General features: G+C 40.5%; 1 protein-coding gene across 5 annotated transcripts in view; it reads right to left on the bottom strand.

The window, feature by feature from the left end:
* prrc2b (proline-rich coiled-coil 2B) overlaps nt 1-20683 on the bottom strand; it is an 82652-nt gene that overhangs the window by 8944 nt on the left and 53025 nt on the right. For 3 of the 5 annotated variants that reach the window (XM_087998215.1, XM_087998216.1, XM_087998217.1), the window contains 10 exons: nt 20570-20656; nt 18456-18557; nt 16195-16387; nt 15475-15584; nt 15003-15130; nt 13716-13950; nt 11918-12097; nt 4770-4861; nt 4087-4192; nt 1955-2176 (listed from right to left, as the gene is read on the bottom strand). In XM_087998215.1, coding sequence (XP_087854341.1) covers nt 1955-2176; nt 4087-4192; nt 4770-4861; nt 11918-12097; nt 13716-13950; nt 15003-15130; nt 15475-15584; nt 16195-16387; nt 18456-18557; nt 20570-20656 — 1455 coding nt within the window. Of the gene's footprint in view, nt 1-1944; nt 2177-4086; nt 4193-4769; nt 4862-11917; nt 12098-13715; nt 13951-15002; nt 15131-15474; nt 15585-16194; nt 16388-18455; nt 18558-20569; nt 20657-20683 lie in introns of all 5 variants that reach the window. The other 2 variants (XM_087998219.1, XM_087998218.1) reach the window with 2 other exon arrangements.

Raw genomic sequence — 20683 nt, 5'->3', positions numbered from 1 at the left:
AGGCAAATGGGACTAGTTTAGTTTGGGAAACTCGGTCAGCATGGACAAATTGGACCGAAGGGTCTGTTTCCATGTATACGACTATCTACAACATAAAGGAATATGATTTAGAGATGCCGCTCTTGGAATGGGGTGTACAAAGTTAAAAATCTCACAGCACCAGGTTATAGTGCAACAGGTTTATTTGGAAGCACTAGCTTTCAAAGCGCTGTTCCTTCATCAGGTAGTTGCGGAGTATAAGATTATAAAACACAGAATTTATAGTAGAAGTTTAGTGTGATGTAATTGAAATTATATGTTGAAAAAGACCTGGATTGTTTGTTAAGTCTCTCATCTTTTAGAATGAACATGTTGGTTTCAGTTCTTTCATATGTAAATCACAGAACGTTTTTAAAGTTACATTCTCAAGTGAACTTTAACAATTGGTGTCATGTAGGCCCAGATAATGCATTGAAGGTGTGAGGCTGTCTGTGCCACAATGTTCAGACTGACTCTAATCTAAAAAAGGAATTTACAGAACTTTACATGGATTCATGTAGTTTTTTGAGCAAAATAAAATGTAGTTCTGTAAGTACAAATTCAGCCCACAAACCTGTATATATGTGTGTACACGTGGGTGGGGTGTTTGCGCGCACACGCGTGCGGGGGAGGGGGGGGGGGGGCAGCGGCCTGAGGGATGGGACATTGGTGAGACCGAGCAGAGACTACAGCAACAGATGAATGGGAACCACACAACAATCACCAGACAGGAGTGTTCCCTCCCAGTCGGAGAACTCTTCAGCGGTCCGGGATATTTGGCCTCAGTCCTTCGGGTGACCTTCCTCCAAGGCGGACTTCAGGACAGGCAACAATGAAAGGTGGCTGAGCAGAGACTGATAGCCAAGTTCAGTACCCATGGGGATGGCCTCAGCCAGGACCTTGGGTTCATGTCACACTACAGGTGACCCCACCACACTAAACACTCACATGTGCACTCATAGACACACATACAGACACTCCTACAGACCCATATACTCATACAGACTCTCTCTCATACACAAGCTCTCTTTCATACGGGCACACATACATTCCCACACTCACTTTACACACGCACCCTCTCACAGACTTATACCTCTTTACAGTCTCACACACATACACACTCACAAGCAACTGACCCCCAACAGACACACACACACACAAATACAGGTTTGTGGGCTGAATTTGTACTTGCAGAATTACATTTTATTTTTATTTTGCTCAAGAACTGCATGAATCCATGTAAGATTCTGTAAATTCCTTTTTTAGATTAGAATCAGTCTGAACATTGGGGCACAGACAGCCTCACACAGGGCACCTCACACTTTCAATGCATTATTTGGGCCTACATGACACCAATTGTTAAAGTTCACTTGAGAATGTAAGTTTAAAAAATTTCTGCGATTTACATATGAAAGAACTGAAACCAACATGTTCATTCTAAAAGATGAGAGACTTAACAAACAATCCAGGTCTTTTTCAACATATAATTTCAATTACATCACACTGTAAACGTTTGCTATAAATTCTGTGTTTTATAATCTTATACTCCGCAACCACCTGATGAAGGAACAGCGCTCTGAAATGTAGTGCTTCCAAATAAACCTGTTGGACTATAACCTGGCGTTGTGTGATTTTTAACTTAATAAAGAATATATTACTTTTTCCCCCTCCCTAGCGCTCAATGCATTGTACACCTCGTTCCAATTTTAACTCAGGTTACTTTGTAAATTGAGGTTTAAGCTAAACATCCGTGCATTACGAAGAATCTAACTTCAGAGCTGTCATTAATGACATCCATATGTTCTATATACAGCATTCAGGTCACACACTTTGCTGCAGCCGCTGTGGCATGCAGACATATGCCCACTGAGAAATTTAAGGTGGGACGGGGAGAAAAAAGGGTGTTGGTATCTCTGCAATATTTACATTTGCTCACCTTGAGATCCTCTTCTCCCCCCCTTTCAGAGTTGCAAGTTCGCATTGTGGCTGCTGGATTCTCTCGACTGGAGCTGTGCATTCGAGGTGGTCGTACTGCAATGGGAGGTGCAATGGGGCCCTTGTTCATCTGTATCACGGGGCGCTGAATGGGAGTAGGGTAGGTTCCAACATTGGGCGGCCTCATGTGCATGATCATGTTGCCCTGCGGTGGGGGTGGCATCTGAGAAACATGAAGTGGGTGATAGTAGGAAAAGAAATTTATAGGCTTTTCAAGAGTGGAAAGTTCATAAGACTCGGTTTTATATTTCTAGAAATTAAATTGTGCCTGCTGTTCACAAACAAATTATGTCAATTGTATTGCTGATATAAATTTGACTGATTGTATCCGTCCAGATGGCCTGTCAACTTCAATCAAGAATACCATGTGGCTCACTTTTACTCATGTGAGAACTTAGAAAGAAATGCTATTCACTTAGTCCAAACGTCTATTATTTCCCATTTCCCACATTCCTCCCACCCCAAAACATTTATGCATTTTCCATTGAGAAGTGTTATTATTGGATCTGCTTTCAATGTCCTTCTAAAAAAAAGTACATGCTTGGTCATGAAAATTGTAAAAAAAATCCTACTGTCACTTGGTTCTTTTGTCAATCACCTTCAATTCATGCCCTCTTGTTACCAGTCTTTCTTCTGATACACTCTTTCCAAACCCTGTATTATTCTGAACACCTTATTAAAACTTCCATAAATCTTCTATGCTCTCAAGAGAACATTCCCAGTTTCCATAATCTCCCTGACAATACTCTATACTAAATTTAATCTGCACGCTAACCAAGGTTCTGATGTTTTCCCCAGGGTGTGCTGACTTGCGATATGTCAAACTGCCTCCATTCAAAGAACTCTATCTTTTTGTGGAACCCTTTGATGTTTTCCCATATGAAACTATTCCCAAACCCCACCCATCCCAATTTTCTGGGTCAGATTCATTTTTGAACTTGCTAATAAATAATTGCTTGGTAACACAGAACATAATCATTAGTTTTGTTTTGTCTTGCCCTCATCAGGATTGGGATGTATGAAGAACCGAAACTTAGAAGAGGAAAACTAATTTATATGATGAAAGACAGCGCTGCTGGACTGGACCGTGGTGGGCATGGAAGGGTGGCAAGAGCTGCTAACTGACAATGTTAGCTGATCAAATACAGACCAATCAGGCAGACTGATGATGAGGGTGTTAAATTATGGTAAACCATCAATCAGAGTCTAATTTCTAAACAAAAAAAAAACAATGAACTGTGGATGCTGAAAATCAGTAATGAAAACAGAAATTGCTGGATAAACTCAAGTCTAGTAGCACCTGTGGATAGAAGTCACTGGACTAGAAATATTAATTCTGCTTTCTCTCTACAGATATTGCCAGAGCCTAATTGTTGGTGCATAGATATCTTAACCACTTACTATCCCCCATCCTTTTCAATTCTTGTTAATTTAATCAACCTTTTTTGACATGTTATGACACAACTTCAAGGCAGGTGGGACTTGAACCCAAATCCTTTGACTCAGACGTAGGGACCTTACTACTGTCAAACGTCACTCCCTTTCAACTCTTACACTTAAACTAATTCTTCAACGTTGCCTTCCTATCCTTATTCATTAGATTCACTTCCCAGAATGACATTCAGCAGTAATAGAACTTAAAATCAAGCAATCAGCTCTTCCTGCACTAGAAGTTTTACTTTTACTGCAGTTTAGTTTTGTATAACTGAAACTACCCACTTTGTCACATAGGGTAATAAAAATAGGAGCGGTAGCTGGCCATTTAGCCCACCGAACATGCTCCACCATTCATTTTAATCTCAGATGGGCTGTAGAAGTTTGGTTATTGAGTATGTTCAAAGTGAGAGGTCAATTGATTTCTAGATATTAAACACATTATGGGAAATGGGATAATATGGTAAAATAAAGGTGAGGCAGAAGATCAGTTGAATGGTGGACTAGTATCTAGGAACTAAATAGCCAAGTCCTGTGTTCCAGCTCAACAATTTTATTCAGAATCCTCTAAATGTGATGCTCAAATCTTGTATTTTCACATTCAATTGAAACTAGCTATCGGGGGGTGCAATTACCAACCTGTTGGGGATAGTGCCCCTGGATGGCTCCTGGTATATTCAAGCCCATTGAGTTAGCAGCTGGTCCAGCTCCAGATGGTTTCCCATTTGGACTTGTGCAACTGGGTCTAAAGCAAGACACAATGTGAACAGGGAATTGTAACAAAATAGGCCTCATTTCGCATATGGATGACAGTTCTGAGCCTTCGCCACTGATGTTAAACTCAAGCACTGTTTAATGAATCTCAAGTTTGCCAACCTTTTAATGATGGCATTTGCTCTTCACTTGGTCAGGTTTCACTACCTTTGGTTTTGTCAATTGGCCAACTGTTCTTTTCCCTTAATAATGCTAAGCTCATAGAGACAGCCTAGCTTTTCTACCTATGGATGCCAGCATTTGAAATAACCACCCTATGAATATTTGCCAGACCAAGAGTTTGAACAAATAAATATTATCATGTTGTAATATTATTCTTCATGTAAAGATGATTCATCACTGACTATCTTTAGCAAGGGTCCAGTACATTTTTCTTTTTTATCTCATAGATCTTAAGTTTACTGGAATTCCATAGGCAACCATAATTTGGCACTGGGTTTCAGTAATAGATCCTGACAAAATCTATTAAAATCACAATTCTGTTTTAAAAAGAAATCGGCATTACATTTAAAACGTCCCCTTCTCGATATCATTAGGAAGATTTGTACCTGAAGAGATTTGGGACAGGACCTCCAGACATCCCAGAGGAAACTTGTTTGTTGTCTGCAAATTGAAATGCTTTAAGATCCATTTGGGGAATCTAAAAAAAGAAATAAATTCATGACACTTTAAAATGGCACTAACTTTTATTCATGCCTACACACTCGTATTAATGCACTATTCTGTAACTTTGGTCATTCAAAATCATAAAAAAGTCACCATTTAGTCCATCAAACTTGCGTTCTACTACTTTTGCTGTTTACTTCTAACCTTTAAAATTTTTTTAATAATTAATTTTCATTTCCTCAATCATAATGGCAAACTTGACTTCAACAGCCAATTAACAAAGCAAGAAAATGCTACAAAAGGCTATTCAGCTCAACTAATCAGTGTTGGTATTTACACACCAGGCCAATAAGCATTCCCAATCACTTTGATCAACACTGCTCTTTTATTCCTTCATTCTGTTTTTCTCTGGCACCTGTCCATTCTATTCAATACAAACCTAGTTTTTTGCCTCCATTTTTAACCCTGAAAGTGAATTGCACTGTCTCACAACCCTCAATGGAATGGAGTTTACCATGCCCTGGTTTTAAATCTCTTGCATTGAATTTTGCACTTATGACAACTCTGCTTTGGATCCCCTCCATCCACTGAAGGGGGGAGACTTGCTGTTGACACTATTTTTAAATGTTTTGCATCACCGCGCTTTCAATCTGCACTGCTGTAATGATAGAAGCCACAACCATTCTGTTTTTGTTCCAGTTTGTACTTTCTAATAGCAGGCAGCGCTTCATTGAATCCGGTTAGCTTGTTTCTGAAGACTTAAGCGTCAGCCTATCTTAATCTGCACTATTCTACAGTGCCTTCAACATATTACCAAGTTCCAAGGTTCTTCATAAAAGCATTACAAAACATGACTGACATGTTTAGAGTTTCGTAACAGCTTCTGATTCTCTGTTTTATATAGCATCCTGCAGCTTTTGTCATAAAACCTGTAAGTCAATTAGCTTTTCTTATTTGGTCAACTGGAAATGTTGCTCTTAGTGTCCTGTGAACCTATACCTCAAAGTCCCTCTGCTCTCAAATAGCACCAAGACCATTTCCATTCTGAACATAACTATTGTTATTTCTTAAAAACTGAAATGCATCAGCTCACATTCACTATCACTTCCCAGCCCACTTCATTTGGTCTTCTACAGAATTAACAAATATTTCTATTTTGGTATCATTTGCAAGCTTCTTCCAGGGTTCAAGTCAAATCATTAACATACAATCAATGCAGCACATTCTACACTGTAATAAAATTACTCATAAAAGGGTTGAAAGACAAGGAAACTTTGCTGCAATTCTATGGGACCTGGACTGGTTATGTACAAATTTGGTCTCTATGTACCTAAGGAAGGATATACCTACTTTAGAAAGGATGCAACAAGTTTCAGAATTTTAACTAGTGGGATGAGAAAACTGACCTATGAGGAGAAATTAAGCAGAAATGGGTCTTCACACTGATGTTCAGAAGCATGAGAGGTTATCCACTGAAACAATAAAATTTTGATCAAGCTTGGCAGGGGAGATGCTGAGAATTTAGGAGACGCAAAGTCCCAAGACAGAAATTACCATTTTCGACAGAGGCAAGCAGTAATTTCTTCATTCAGAAGTTACGAACCTTTGAACTTCTCTATCCCAGAGAGTTATATCCATGCTCAGTCAATCACAATAGGTGCAGGAGTAGGCCATTCTGCCCTTCGAGCCTGCACCACCATTCAATATGATCATGGCTGATCATCCTTAATCAGTATCCTCTTCCTGCCTTATCTCCATAACCCTTGATCCCACTCTCCTTGAGAGCTCTATCCAACTCTTTCTTAAATGAATCCAGAGACTGGGCCTCCACTGCCCTCTGGGGCAGAGCATTCCACACAGCCACCACTCTCTGGGTGAAGAAGTTTCTCCTCATCTCTGTCCTAAATGGTCTACTGCGTATTTTTAAGCTGTGTCCTCTGGTTCGGCACTCACCCATCAGCGGAAACATGTTTCCTGCCTCCAGAGTGTCCAATCCTTTAATAATCTTATATGTCTCAATCAGATCCCCTCTCAGTCTTCTAAACTCAAGGGTATACAAGCCCAGTCGCTCTAGTCTTTCAGTGTAAGGTAATCCCGCCATTCCAGGAATTGACCTCGTGAACCTACGTTGCACTCCCTCCATAGCCAGAATGTCCTTCCTCAAATTTGGAGACCAGAATTGCACACACTACTCCAGGTGTGGTCTCACCAGGGCCCTGTACAGCTGCAGAAGAACTTCTTTGCTTCTATACTCAATCCCTCTTGTTATGAAGGCCAACATGCTATTAGCCTTCATCACTACCTGCTGTACCTGCATGCTTACCTTCATTGACTGGTGTACAAGAACACCCAGATCTCTCTGTACTGCCCCTTTACCTAAATTGATTCCATTTAGGTAGTAATCTGCCTTCCTGTTCTTGCCACCAAAGTGGATAACCATACATTTATCCACATTAAACTGCATCTGCCATGCATCGGACCACTCACCTAACCTGTCTAGGTCACCCTGTAATCTCCTAACATCCTCATCAGATTTCACCCTGCCACCCAGCTTAGTATCATCAGCAAATTTGCTAATGTTATTACTAATACCATCTTCTATATCATTAACATATATTGTAAAAAGCTGCGGTCCCAGTACTGATCCCTGCGGTACCCCACTGGTCACTGCCTGCCATTCCGAAATGGAGCCGTTTATCACTACTCTTTGTTTCCTGTCAGCCAACCAATTTTCAATCCAAGTTAGTACTTTGCCCCCAATACCATGCACCCTAATTTTGCTCACTAACCTCCTATGTGGGACTTTATCAAAAGCTTTCTGAAAGTCCAGGTACACTACATCTACTGGATCTCCCTCGTCCATCTTCAGAGTTATATCCTCAAAAAATTCCAGAAGATTAGTCAAGCATGATTTCCCCTTCATAAATCCATGCTGACTCTGACCTATCCTGTTACTACTATCCAGATGTGTCATAATTTCCCACCACTGAGGTCAGACTTACTGGTCTATAATTTCCTGTTTTCTCTCTCCCACCTTTCTTAAAAAGTGGTACAACATTAGCCACCCTCCAATCTGCAGGAACTGATCCCGAATCTATTGAACTCTGGAAAATAATCACCAACGCATCCACGATTTCTCGAGCCACGTCCTTCAGTACCCTGGGATGTAGACCATCAGGCCCCGGGGACTTATCAACCTTCAGACCTAACAGTCTCTCCAACACCAATTCCTGGCAAATATAAATTCCCTTAAGTTCAGGTCCTTCAGCCACTGTTACCTCAGGGAGATTGCTTGTGTCTTCCCCAGTGAACACAGATCTGAAGTACCTATTCAATTCTTCTGCCATTTCTTTGTTCCCTGTAATGTATTCCCCTGTTTCTGTCTTCAGGGGCCCAATTTTAGTTTTAACCATTTTTTTGCCTTTCACATACCTAAAAAAACTTTTCCTATCCTCCTTTATATAAATATATATGAGTATATTTAAGGTCGACACTGATAGATCTTTGGACTCGAGAGATCTCTAGATCAGACAGGAAACTGGAGCAGACTGCAAAACAGGTTGGAGGTCTGAGTGGCCTACTCCTTTTCCTTATACTCTTACATACGTATCCTTTATATAAGTTCTCAGTTTATGTCTTTTCACTTCACCTTTTATGCTTCTAGCATCTAACGTGCTCTGAATATGCTACTATACAAATGGAAACTTCTATTCTAATCATTCTAATACCCAGAGTGGACATAAAAAAACTTTGGGCAAGGAGGTGGGATGCAGTGGCAATGTCAGTAGACTGGTATTCTAGAGCCATATGCTAATGCCCTGCGGATGCATTCAAATCCCTCCATTACAGCTGGTATAATTTAGTCAATTACTAAAATTTGGAAAGGAAAGCTAGTTTCAGCAATGGTAACTATAACACTGTGGCAAAACTCCATCTGGTCACTAATACCTTCAAAGATGGGTATCTGCCATTTCTACCCAGTCTGGCCTATGTGTGACACTTAACTACCCTCTGACACAGCCCAGCAAACCATTCAGTTTAAGGGCAATTAGAGATGGGCAACAAATGCTGCCTAACCAGCATCACCTATGGTATAAATAGGATAAGAGGGCCCCAAACATAGATTTTTCAAGAAAAACTTAATTTTAGTTGCTGCTTCATTTGTACTATTTAGAGAATCATATAGAACAGACCCTATAGTCTGTACTGCAAAAATACACTGCTACCTAAACTAGTCCCGCCTTCCTGTTCTCACTGGCAGCGGCGATTACTAACAAGTACCATTATCCACCTCGGAAATTCTGTGTCACTGGTCATGGATTCTATGGGTCCTTGTGTGGGTGGTGATCCTGCAGCCACATCTCTGACCACTCACTGGTAAGAGTTTCAGGGAAGCAGCATTGGCCCTTGACCTTGAGATAGCTAGCATTCCCTTCTCCAGTTTATTTTCCATACTGCCTCTTGCTGATGGGTCTTCTCAAAGAATTGTGCCCCTGCAAACAGGAACTTCCTCCAAGACAGTTTCATTTGAACGAGGGTCTCCCACGCATTGACATCTACGTTCCATTTCTTGAAGGAAGCCTTCAGAGAATCTTTGAAAACTCCTTTTGTCCTCCTCTCATTCAATTGCCTTCCTTGAACTTGGCAAAGACAATTTGCTTTGGTTGTGGGAACACAGACACCCTAAGAGCAAAGCCAGCCCAATGCAGTTGGTTTCGGATGACCATGGCCTTGATGCTGGTGCTGTTGCTGCTTTAAGGATGCTGACGTTAGTAAGCCTGCCCTCCAAGCTGACGTGAGGGATCCATCTCAAAAAGCATTGATGGGACATTTCAAGGGTCTTGAGGTGGCATCTAAATATTGTCCCAAGTTTTGGAGCCTTATAGAAGAGTCAGAGGGGTGACGAAAGGATCTTGGTATCAGCACGGATGTCACAGTCATTGAAGACTCTCACCCAGAGATGTCCGAAGGCACCGTTTGCAGACTGGATGCAATATTGAATCTTCGCATTGATGTCAGCCTTAGATGAAAGGTAGCTTCTCTAATTGGGGAAATATTCCAGATCTGGGAGGATTTCTCTGTTAATCTGAATGGAAGGATGGACTAAAACTTGACCTGAGGTGGCCTGGTAAAGCATTCTTGAAGTTCAGGCTGAGACCAATTATTCAGTATGCTTTCATGAAGGCATTAAGCAAGGCTTGAAGATTCTCTTCCAAGACAGCAGAGATGATATTGTCGTCCTCATTCTGAAGTTCCACAAGTGAGGTCAGAGTCAATTTCTTCTTGGATTTCAACCAGTTGAGGTTGAAAAGTTTCACAGCATTGGTAAGATTCTGCTTGATAAGAAGAAGAATAGTGGCGATGAACATAGAGAAAAGGGTGGGTCCAATAACACATTCTTGTGTGACCCTTACATGACTCAAAGGATTCTATCATATTGGCGTCAGTGAGGACCAATCTGACATCTTGTCATGGAAGACACAGAGGATGTTGATGAATTTCTCTGGACTGCCAGCTTTTGAAGATCATCCTGAGTCAACAGCCTTGGTCAGGTCACTGAAGGCTAGATAGACTAATTGGTCTTGTTCCTGGCATTTCTCGTGGAATTGCCGAACAGTGAATATCAGGCCTACAGTTCCATGACGTGGTTGGAAGCCAAACTGGTTTTCAGGAAGGATTATTCTTCAATTGGGAAGTATTTGGGAGAAGGAGCCTAGTGAGGATTCAGGCAATAAACTTCTTAGTGACAGAGAACAAGAAAATGTCTCAAATTTCCTACAGTCCACTTTGTCTCCTTTCTTTAACACTGAAGCGATGATAGCATCCCTGAGATCGGTCTTTTCCTCCACTACGCTCATTCCATTAAACGTTATGGCACTTCAAGTGCTCATTTATGCACTTCTTAAAGGTTGTAAAGTTTCCTATCTCAACTACTCTCTTAGGCAGTACATTTCAAATCCCAATCACCCTCTGGATGAAAAACCTTTTTCTCAAATCCCTCTAAACGTCCCACCTTTCACTTTAAAAATTATGTCCCCTTGCTATCGACCCTTCGACTGAGGGGAACAGCTGCTTTCTATTCACCCTGTCTATAGCCCTCATATCCTTACACAATTCCTTCAGGTTCCACCTCAATCTTCACAGCTCCAAAGAAAACAACCCGCACTTATCCAGCCTCTCTTCATAGCTGAAATGCTCCATCCAGACCACATCCTTATGAATCTTTCTCCCATCAGTGCAATTGCATCCAGAAAGCTATTTGAGTGAATAGAATTGCAATCAATTTTTAATACAGTTTTATAATTATTTAGAGTTACACATTACAAACATACACTCCCTAACCCAACGGTGACAGTTTTAGTTTCTATTTATAGACGCTTAAGTAAATCTCCAGTTAAAGCCCACTATCTGCATAAAATCAGAAAATCAATGTATAATCAACACTATTGACCCATGTCACTACTCAATCTCCAATACCACAGGCTTGAAACTTCACATCTTGTAGTAGTACTCTGTCAACATTTTTTGTTAGACTAAATATACCAGATCACATACATTCTCATTGGCTATGTGCTCGGTAAATTTTCCCACAAGAACCTTTACATTTAATTCTGCACTTATTTACAACTACTGGGCACCCAAAGTAGTTTACAGCCAGTGATGAATTTTCTTCTGAAATATAGTCACTATTGTAATATTCATTTCAGATTCAAGCAACACAATGTGTCCTTTTCAAAGCTGTCCCTGATAAAACTACATCTCTCAAATTTACCCTATTGTGTCTTTCCTTCAAATGGCAGGATTCTAACTGGGTTTGACCCTTTCAAAGCTGGGTGCAACAAACACCACCCACCAACTCTTTAATTCAATTCCTGCAGACAATAAATTTTGATCATGGTTAGCAAGTTAAATTTAATAAATGGTTGAAAAAGGAATCAAAGGGATATGACAAAAGGCAAGAACATTGGATTTGGATGGCCATTTATGGGGAGGATAAACATCAGCAGGGACTGGGTGGGTTTCAGTGTTGTCATTTCTATGTATTTAATAGATTTTTTATCGGTCTCAAAATTAAGCCAATTGATCTGACCTCTCTGCCAGTGGGTAGAATAGGAGGCTGGGATCCTGGGGGCAAGAGCCTTCTGGTCCCACCAACACTCAAGCTCTGTGCTTGGGGAAGCTGGATGGATTGAGTTAACGCAATCAGTTGCTGCTGGCCTGAGCCAAACCTAGGCAGAGTCAGCTGGGATCCGGGCATAGACATGGTCACCTGCACAAGTAGGAGATATAATGAAGACAGTTTAATACGTGAATCAAACCGTACTATTGTCAACTGCACAATACATACATTATATTCAATAGCTATATGACTAGGTGGTGCATTGTGAAAATATTCCAGTGATATCATTCAAGTGTAAAGGGAAGCAGCAAACTGTCATCTGCTCAAATCGCACCATCCAGCACTCACTTCACTGTCATACAATGCAATTTCAGTGATAATTGATTTTCAGCTATGAAGAAAATAATTCTTATTTAGATAACTCTCAAATATATAAAAGCAGTGACTATTGTGAGAGTCCAAGGATTAGATTAAGAGAAAAGGTAACATAAGCTCAGTTCATCTTCCATGAAATATAGGTTAGAAGGTGATCTGATTGAGATTTTTAGGATTTAAGGGAAATGACTGGGTAAATGTGGAGAAACATGCACCACTGGGTCTAGGATACACGAACATCACTTTGAAATCAGAGCTAGGCCATTCATGAGAGAAGAGAGGAAACAGTTCTTCACACAAAGGGTTGTATAAAATGTGGAACACTCTCCCATTAAAAGCTGATGTTGGTTAAATTGATCATTTTAAAACTGAGAGCAATAGAGCTTTTGCTAGACAAGGGTCTCGCCTCAAAGGATATGGAGCCAAGCAGTTGAATGGAGTTAAGATGCAGGTCAGTCATGATCTTAATGAACGTGGAATAGTCTCAATGGGCTAAATTAACTAGATCTCTTCTTGGTGTTTTTAAAAAAAGCTATCTTGCCATATTTACTGGCAGAATCTAATTACTGCAGGAACAAGACCCAACACTGCCATCTGGGATCAATCTGAAAATGTCAGAGGTTACACGAATACATTTCACTTTATTGAACTTGTTCTTTTACAATTTTTCCATTCATTGCTTCTTCTGCTTTACCAATATTAACTTCTCAGTACCGTGACATCTCTCAAACTTGGCTAATCCTGCTTTTCTCACCACAATTTTGCCAAAAATATTTTCTGCATGACCCACTCCTTAGTTCCATCTAACAATGATGTCCACTCAACTCGCACTAAAATTTTATAAACATGTGTCAAGTCTAACCACAAATCCAAAGCCAAAACATAAGTCAAATTGCCAAAACCCTGATTTCACACAAGGACATAATTGATGGAAGGAGTAGGCCATTTAGCCTCTCAAGCAGTTCAGACTGAAGTCATGCCTGATCTTTAATCTCAACTCCACTTTCCTGCCTAAACCTTGTCACACAACTCCCTTCATGACCAAGAATCTATGGATCTCAACCTGAATTCGCTCAACCACTGATCTCTGGAGGAAGAATTCTGAAGACTTCATCTCTCATTCAACTGTTCTCTCAGTCCAGGAATCAATCCAGTGATCCTTTATTACATCCCTCAGAATGTAAGCATGTCCTTCCTTAGTGAAGGTTTTGCGATGCAGTAATAGCGTTCCTACCGCTGGGTCAGAAAGTCCAAGTTCAAGTCCTACCCGCCCCAGAGTTGCATTATAACATGGCCAAGCAGACTGATTAAAAATAACTATTCTTCCTTAGGCATGGAGACTGAAACTGCACATAATTAATGTATAGTTTACATCAGTAAGAATTTTCTGAACCTGTATCAGCTGGGAGTCCATGATCTGTGAAGTGGTGAGTCCAGGCTGGTTCAGTTGGCTTTCATACATGAGGGGCTGATTTCCACCGATTGCTTGGTAATGAGACCCAGGCTGTGGTTTAACCATATCAGAAGCTGGAACAGCAGGGAACGCTGTGTATGGAGTTTTCAGAGGAGCCCCCGAGAGGACCATTGTGGATGGTTGAGACAGGCTGGGGTGCATGTACACTTGGGATCTGTGAACAATGATTTGATTTTAATCGCAAGTGCAATTGACTAAAATCTTCATTTAATCAAATACTCAAGTGGAATAAACCTTCTTGATATCCCAATTTTCACAAGGTGATGCAATTAGCTACAATCCAATTTTAAAGCATGCTAATTTAAAAAAAAAGCGACACATAAAAAGAACAAACTTTTTAAACCCCAAAGTTGAATTTGTGCATACAGAAATTAAATACTGCTATGGGTACCCAATGAACACAGTCCACCGATTTCTCAGCAAAAAGCCCGAACAAGCAGACAAAACATGTCCAGAAACCCTAGCCACATTCCCCTACATCAAAGACATCTCGGAAATGACCGCCAACCTACTCAAACCCCATGGCATCATGGTAGCCCACAAACCCACCAACACACTAAAACAGCAGCTAATGAACTTGAAAGACCCTATACAGGCAACGAGCAAAACTAATGTCATTTACAAAATACCGTGCAAGGACTGTAACAAACACTACATTGGACAAACAGGCAGAAAACTAGCCACCAGGATACATGAACACAGAATACATGAATACTAGCCACAAAAAGGCATGACCCTCTCTCACTAGTATCCTCACATACGGATGAGGAAGGACACCATTTCGACTGGGACAACACATCCAGCCTTAGACAAGCCAAACAAAGACACGCACGAGAATTCCTAGAAGCATGGCATTCCAGCCGGAACTCTATCAACAAACACATCGAGTTAGACCCCCATCTACCACCCCCTGAGAAAAGGAACAGGAAGTGACTTCACCACAAGAAATAACATCACCAACCCAAAGAAATCCAAACTTGTAAATAGAAAGCAGGAATTTTCAGCACTGCTTTGCCTGAAGCCCACTGAAGATGTTACCGAGTAAGGTAACGAAACGTCTGGAAATGAACCTTGCAGCTCAGCGAGCAAACCTACATCCAAATTTACTGAGTATCTGTAAAAATAGGGTAGTATGCATTGGTCCTTATAAAACAATCACTGGAGCCTCAACAATTCCCAACTTTGCTGAAATGATGTAACTTGTACCTGAACGGTTGCATTGAACTGAACATTTCCTGGGACTGAGAGACGGGAAGCCCATTTCGCAATCCAAGGGGTGCCTGGGCTTGTAAGGAAGTGTGCATGGGAATTGGAATCTGATGTGTTGCAGCAGCCTAAAGAAAGGAAAGAGAAGTAAACAGCAACTATGATAACAAACATCCAAGTTCAACAGAATAACCGTGCCCGGTTCCAACCCATCAGCAGTCTCCATGAAGTGGTCATGTTTTAATACTTTCAGTTATGCTGCAAGTACTGGTGTCTGCATTTTGTACAGGGTCGCGCTGTATCTCAGTGATCAGCCATATCTCAGTGGTGCCAATGTTTCAGAACAATCACACATTCAGACTTATCGCAGCAGATGCTGGCACACTACACTGTTTCTCAAAATTTGAGTTAAAAATGCCACTAAGTCAAAGGTATTTTCACAAAAAGATGTGAATGAAAACTTCACCCTTACCTGCGACAGTCCAGCTTGGAAACCTTGCTGTTGTGGAATTGATTGAGGGAGGAGACGGGTCTGACTGGCAAACACATGGCCATCCATATACAAAGGAGAAATATGACTCCCTGAAAAACCACACAGAAAAGGAGTATTTTCTATTTGTAGTGTCTAGGTACACGGTATGAATTAAGGAAATCAAAACTGAGGATTTTTAAAAATAGGGAATTATCTTTGTAAGAGACAATGTGATGCGCTTATTCTCTACAGGAGATTCTTTTATACAAAATGGCTCAGGTTGTAAAGAATTTTCATTTTCACAAAGTGTTGGATCATTTTCTTTTGTAAATTAAATTGTGCATTCAATTGTTATGCAATATGCAGATTTTACAAGTAGAATCTGGGAAACCTACACTTTACTCAGAAATGGGAATAATGACATTTGAAGTAAGCAGATCTCGGAGTATATTTCATATCTTTTTAAAAAGGTAATTATTGTAGATCATCAATTAATTTTATTTACCCAAAGCAGCCAATAAGAACCAGTCACTGATGTGCAACATTAAATTGGAGAATCCATGTAGCTATTTTGCCATTTAATTCTATGATAAACTGATTAAACACATTCTAATAGAATAATCGTGCGAAAGATTGATCTAATTAATAATGGAGATCATTTTCAAAAGCTGTCAATAGGATATAATCCCAGTTAGTACAGAAGATTAAGATGTCACATACCTGGCAAAGACACTGAAGGTGCAACTGACACCATGGGCATAGGTGGTACAGAAGAACACCCAATTGAGCTGTAGCCTACCCCACTAGGAGGTCCTGTGTTGCATGGGGTCTGCGTACTTGTACTATTACTGCCAGGAGAACTCTGTTCAGTAACATTAGGAGAATTTTCCCAGGCCTTACGGGCAGATTCCATCTGACCATATAAAGAAAATGGCATAACATTCAGCTTCCAAATACCACAATGGATCCAGATACATATCATCAGGTATCACTCAATGTCATTCGGGCAGCTTCAAAATTTTAAAAATTCTCAGCTGAATGGACAGCTAATTAGCTCACCAGGTGAGAAAGAATTAACTCCACTCATCAAGTGGTATTAAAAATTATGCTTTTTAACCCTGTAGCAAGAGGTGAGCTTCAAACCAGCAAAACACATTCAGATCATTCCTCTAAATTTTCACTGGTTAAAAACTAACAACATCAGAAATAGAGCTGGAAATGTGTTGCTGGAAAAGCGCAGCAGGTCAGGCAGCATCCAGGGAACAGGAGAATCGACGTTTCGGGCATAAGCCCTTCTTCAGGAATGAGGAAAGTTTGTTCAGCAGGCTAAGATAAAAGGTAGGGAGGAGGGACTTGGGGGAGGGGTGTCGGAAATGTGATAGGTGGAAAGAGGTCAAGGTGAAGGTGATAGGCCGGAGTGGGGGTGGGGGCGAAGAGGTCAGGAAGAAGATTGCAGGTTAGGAAGGTGGTGCTGAATTCGATGGATTTGACTGAGACAGGGTGGGGGGAGGGGAAATGAGGAAACTGGTGAAATCAGAGTTCATCCCTTGTGGTTGGAGGGTTCCTAGCCGGAAGATGAGGCGTTCTTCCTCCAACCGTCGTTTTGTTGTGGTCTGACGATGGAGGAGTCCAAAGACCTGTATATCCTTGGTGGAGTGGGAAGGGGAATTGAAATGTTGAGCTACAGGGCGTCCTTGGTGGAGTGGGAGGGGCAACATCAGAAATAGAGCCTTACAACTGGCATCTTTCAACATGGTACCATAATAATTCAGCACTAAATTAATCATGACCTTGCTAAAAACACCAAAAGTCTGATTTAAACACAAGGATTAAGAGCAGGAGTAAGCCATAAAACCCCTTGAGGCTGCTGTGCTGCTCTGTCTCTTCTGCACAGAGAAGGTAATGGAAATCTAGAATTCTTCCTCAAAAAACTACTGAAACCAAATTAACTGCATGTGTCAAAACAGAGGTGATTTTGTTAGGTGAAGAGCATCAAGGCTTACAGAAGCAAGGCAGATAAATGGAATTTGACACAAATTAGTCATGATTTCACTGAATGATCGAACAGACTCAAAAGTGCGAATGGCCTTCACCTTTTCATACAAAAGCACCAAGATTAGCCCGTTCTAAACCTGAGGCCCATCTAACCCAATCGGGGTAGATCAATAAATTAAAGGAAAAGTGGAACCAAGGTGCCTGGCCAGATCGTTGCTTGGGCACTCCAAGATTAATACAGACACAGTCTATGCAATTTAATGTGTGTCAGTCTGAAGTGATGCATTCTGGGTTAAATAACATGTAGAGGTTGCATAATCTAAATGATGTAATTTGAGAAGCAAGCAGAAGGATCCAGGAGTATACATTCACAAATCTTTGAATGTGTCATGACAAGTTTACAAGGAGGTTAAGAAAGCATATGGAATGCTTTGCTCTGCTCATGGGACTTTGAATAACAAAAATAAAAGACAGATTAACCCTTTTCAAATCTCTGGTTAAGCTTCTGTTGGAAGCCTTTTTGTAGAATTCTAAGCAAAACACTTTAAGAATGGCAAGGCTATGGAGGTGACACCGAAGTGCTTTATCAGGACATCACCAATAATAAGACTTCAATTAAATGGAGAGACTGGGTAAACTAGGATTCTTCTCCCAAGAGCAGAAATCAAAATTTTGAGGTTTGATAGTGCAGGTAGATAGAAATGGTTTCTTCTAAACATGAGTAATTGTCAATAATTACACAGTGGTAATGATCCTGAATGTACGCCCTAAAACTTTTTGGGAGGTGGAATCAGATTCCATAGAAACTTTGAAAGGGCATTTGAACAGAACTACTTTATTGTGTCATGAGGAAGATTCCAGGGTTTGCAACCAAGCTGGACAGCTCTATCAAAGGGGTGGCACAGGAAGAAATAACCAAATGGATGTCTGAACTGTAAGATTTTATGATTTTGAAGATCGGTAATCAGCCTTACACATTAACCTACCTTTAAAGTGAGGTCAGTGCTTGGAAGAGACACTGGAGTGAGGTTGGGACCCTGCTGCAGATGCTCCCTTCGGAGAATCGGGATTGATTGGCTCAGAGTAACCTGGAAAACAAGAGCCTGGCATTAAATAAAAAACTGGAAAAATATCTTTGCACCATATCCTGAGTTCCTTAAGTACTAACAGCTGTAGAAAATTGTTCAAGTAATAGATTAGCCTATGCTTGCATATTAACAACCTTTTAACAGTTCAGAGAAATTTCAAGGACTGCTTAACAGTTGCCAGGTATATTCAAAACATGAGTAAGACAATAATGTATAATTGTTGTCTCTGCACAACAAGCAGCATGTAATCACAAAACAGCAAGTACAGAGATTTACAATATTGTTACCAGGAATGGAGAATTTTAGCTGTGAGGAAAGACTGGATGAGCTGGCAGCATTTATTTTGGAAAAAAAAGTAGCCGAAGGGAGATATAATTGAGGTACATAAAATTGAGGGACCCCAACGGAGTGGATAGGAGGGCTGTTCCCCTTTATGTCAAGGTCAACAATTATTGGCACCAATTTAAAATAATTAAATAAATGGATCAAAGGATTGTTACGGAGAATCATTTCTTCTTCCGGAGGTTGCAGGAGTCTGGAGTTCACTAACTGAAAGGGTGATGGCAGCAGAAGCAGTCATTACACTTAAAGTACTTGGGTATGGTCATGATGGGAAGGCAATAGCCTAATGACATTACTGCTGGACTGCCTATCCAGAGACACAGATAATGTTCTGGGGTTCAAATCCTGCCACAGTAGATGGTGGAATTTGAATTCAATAAAAATCTGAAATTAAGAGTCTAATGAGGACCATTGTTGACGGATGGTAAAACCCATCTGGTTCACTAATGTCCTTTAGGGAAGGAAACTACCATCCTTACCTCGTCTGACCCACATGTGACTCCAGACCCACAGCAATGTGATTAACTCTTAAATGCCATCAAGTAGTAAATGCTCAGCTAGCTAACAACACCCTCATCCCATGAATGAATTTTTTAAAAAATGAAGTGCCACTATGTTCAAGACTAGCAAGAACTGGAAAGTGGTATTAAAGTGGATAGGTCTTTCAGAGTAAATACAGACATGCTGAGCTCCCTGCTGTGAGTTACTTTCAATTTGACTTGATTTTCTTGTGCCCACTTCTGGTAAAACCTTAATGATGCACTCTCTTCTTCTGGCCTCAAATACTGAAATATATAGATGACATAGCAGCTGGAGATCCAAGAATATGGTCAGCAAAGTTCACAAAATGCTCAAGGGTCTAAATGAATGATGTGAGGAAAAACGGTTTGCAGCTAAATCCTACCGAAAGCAATGGCATGCAAATAGACTTTGGTAGACATCAGCATGTGTGCCTCGATATCAAGTTAGTTATTAAATCCTAATGGAGACAGAAGCCTCAAAAATGTAGGAGCATGCATGTTCGAGTAGACTTTTAAGTAGGATATTTATTCTCGACCTTGCATCCCTTTCAGACTGACTGCCTGTGACCTGTTGTTGATCTCCACTGGTTACATTTGCTCCTGGTCTCACATATGTGCACAAGCAATTCAGATCGAAAGAACAGACAAGCATGCACTGAAATTGACATACCAGTCATACAACAAAGCCTTGCATATTGCAAAGCTTGAAACTCTATAAACAAGACCACTAAAGCTTTATAAAATCCTTTATGCAATCTAACTAATTTGAAAACTGGTCACCACCACCACCTCACCCAACCGATCATGGTACCCATAATGGTAGGGATGTCACACCATTCCTTAGCTGGCTTAGTTCCGCAATTAAGTATTTAAGTGACGAAATCTATTGGTAATTCATTGCCTGTCATGTAGGAATGGTGTATTGGCTTGTGATTGTAACTTAATACTCCGCCTTTTGGTCTACCATTTTTGTGTAACCTCATGAATTTATTTGCAACTTTTGTTATTAGAATCGTCACGTCCACATGTTTAAAATTGATTACTTAGTCTATAAACTTTACAAACTTTTGACGCAACTTATATTGCAATTCAGATTTTGGGCTACGAACAGGTTTCTTGAAGACTAACCTACGATAATATACTACTCACATTGTTAGCCAAAACATCCTGCAATTTGGTGATCGACTTGGAAACAGGATTTGGCACTGAATTCTGCGGCAAGTTGAAATCAGAATCCTAAAACAGCAACCAACAAACACTTCT

This window comes from Chiloscyllium plagiosum, unplaced genomic scaffold (genome assembly GCF_037043375.1).
Source record: "Chiloscyllium plagiosum isolate Xiang-an unplaced genomic scaffold, Cpla_swu_hap1 HiC_scaffold_21, whole genome shotgun sequence".
In the NCBI taxonomy this organism is placed as follows: Eukaryota; Metazoa; Chordata; class Chondrichthyes; order Orectolobiformes; family Hemiscylliidae; genus Chiloscyllium; species Chiloscyllium plagiosum.
Note: the sequence above shows the minus strand (reverse complement) of the source record. Positions and strands in the feature narration are given on the sequence as shown.